Source organism: Mytilus trossulus, chromosome 2, assembly GCF_036588685.1.
Source record: "Mytilus trossulus isolate FHL-02 chromosome 2, PNRI_Mtr1.1.1.hap1, whole genome shotgun sequence".
NCBI lineage: Eukaryota > Metazoa > Mollusca > Bivalvia > Mytilida > Mytilidae > Mytilus > Mytilus trossulus.
The window spans coordinates 100034548-100036898 of record NC_086374.1 but is presented as its reverse complement, the minus strand read 5'-3'; the positions used below and the strand labels follow the sequence as shown (position 1 = coordinate 100036898).

General features: G+C 33.0%; 1 protein-coding gene across 1 annotated transcript; it reads right to left on the bottom strand.

Annotated features, from left to right (window-relative positions):
- Positions 1–356: 356 nt before the first annotated feature.
- Positions 357–2351, bottom strand: LOC134706154 (uncharacterized). Its single transcript, XM_063564861.1, has 2 exons — positions 2108–2351; positions 357–1715 (listed from the first exon to the last, which is right to left on the bottom strand). The coding sequence occupies exons 1-2, from the start codon at positions 2349–2351 to the stop codon at positions 391–393; spliced, it is 1569 nt and encodes a 522-aa protein (XP_063420931.1). The 3' UTR covers positions 357–390.

Here is a 2351-nt window from a genome sequence, read left to right as displayed (position 1 = left end):
CATTGATTCAAAAAATTCAATTTGTGACAATAGCCTACAAATGAAATTTTCGCTTTTCAATGGATGGACCACAAAATTATTAAAAGAAATGAATCTAAGGTAGTTTACATTGTATACTGGTATGTTTTAGGAAAAATGCAAAATAACAAAATTATCAAACTCCGAGGAAATTTCAAATGGAAAAGTCAAATTGCAAAATCAAAAGTTCAAACAATGGATAACAACGGTCATATTCCTGGTACAGGCCTTTTCTAATGAATTATTCATAATCATTATTATTCATTTATATTATACATAAATATTGATGCTTAATACAGATTTATGAACAACTCTTCTGAGTTGAAAGTCTACTGCTTAAAAATTCATGTCATAAAAAGTTAGTTTTACATCTTATAAGAATTTTAGTGCCTCTGCAAGGTCGTATTCACTTAATGTGTCTCCACTACTGTCCGATAATGGTTTATCTTTAGCATGTTTGTATTTTAATATTCCCGGTAGGTGTTCCTCTTCAGTTCTGTCTGAGTTCATTCTTGATAAAGACGATTTTCTATCACTGCAATTTACTTGTTCGAAACAAAATAATGTTGATCCATGCTGTAATACGTCTGGTAAGGAACCAGACGTTTTATCTGTGACCAGTGGTGGAAGATTTTCGACCAGTTCTACGCTTGGTGATTTGTGCATATCATGAGTCCGTGAATGCATGCTTGATGTTATACTTTGTAGGCTTAAATCAACTGAAGGTGTTGTATTTAATCTTTCTATAAACCTTTTCGGACAGAAAAACGAAGTTGCATCTCCTCTGTCTTGGAACGATTTCAAACTGTTAACAGATCTTATATCGACTAATGAATCATTAAATATAAAGCTTTTATGACTTTGTGTGTTCCCACTGTTAGGAGTACTTGGTGATGTCGAAGTTGGAGGAAATACTGTAAAAATATTATGTTGTTTCAGGTGTTTGTTTGTGCTGTTTACCAAATAACTTTTCATTTCCAGGTGTTTATCTTGAGAAGTTTCGTTTTTCTGAGCATTTTTCAGGACGCTACCATCCAACATATTCCTAACAGCAGTACTTGCTCGTCTCATTTCGAGTCGACATGTCTTGACAATATTATATTTTGACTGGAGGATAATACTGAACATGGCAGGATTTAACACAACAAGGACAACTCTCATAGAAGAGTAAATATCGTTTAGTTTTGATCCATATTTCTTGAAGATGAGAGCTACAAATTCTACTGGGTAAATATGCATGCTGGGACATATGAACAGAATGGTCTGTAGAATTAATGACAGTGTGAATTGTCTCAATAAAGTTCTGCATCTAAAGGAGTTATGACGACTTATGTTTTGCACTTCAGGATTGACAGTTATACGTCGTTTGTATAAAAGAAAAGATATTTTTACCAACATCAAAAAATTGAGAGTTACTATCAATGTCCAGGGTATACTTTTCATAAGTGTGTATACTATTTTAATCATTATTATTCTAACCAACTCTCCCCGATCGTCTTTTAGCCACATCGCAACTGCATAGGTAAAGGTGCATACAACTATCAGCACTATTCCAATTAGTATGCACTTTTTCGACTGATGACAGCGTAGTTTATGATCTTGTGGGGTGTGCATATTTCGTAGGACTCGATACCGAAATATGTTGAGTATCAATAAGTTGATCAGGTAAAAACTATCTAGAAGAAATTCTGTGATATCTTAAATGAGGAAAAAAACATGATTATCATTCATACCATTCTTTAATCAATTATCGGATCAGCTGAGACAAACTGAATTGTTTTATTGATATAGCAAGTAACTTTATTTCTAACTTGTTTTTACACTAGTTATATACTCTTATAACTTATTTATTTGACAAAAAAATATATATACATGTCAAGATTCAGTCGCTAACAAATAACATTTGTCTGTAAACATAATATGTAAATAGTCTCGATTAAAAGATGTGGTGATTACAATATGTGTGATGGCACCCAACGTTTTGTCTAGTTTCAAAATGGTTTTAGATAACAGTTTCTTTTACAACAGACGATAAGACATATTACTATATATGACATTATTAAACAGGTGAACTGGAATCAAAACTTACCTAAAATCTTGAACAAGTCTAAGTTATTTGAAAAATATGGCGACAGCAATTCAACCAACATGTTCATGCCTATGAGAGATTTGGCAGCACACGCTAGGATGATAGTAGAATCGATCAGAGCTCTTTTCTCTTTTGTCTTTGCTGTTATCCATAAAAACAATATGTTCAGAACGATTCCGCAGGCTGATAGACACAACTGTGTCCACATCAATGCAGAATTGTTGTTTACCTCTTGCAGCATCAT

Excerpts from the sequence above, each read along its gene's own strand:
- LOC134706154 (XM_063564861.1), bottom strand. The coding sequence starts at position 2,351 with ATGATGCTGCAAGAGGTAAACAACAATTCTGCATTGATGTGGACACAG. Across the intron at positions 1,716-2,107 it reads AGACTTGTTCAAGATTTTAG|ATATCACAGAATTTCTTCTA; the intron begins GTAAGTTTTGAT and ends TCCTCATTTAAG.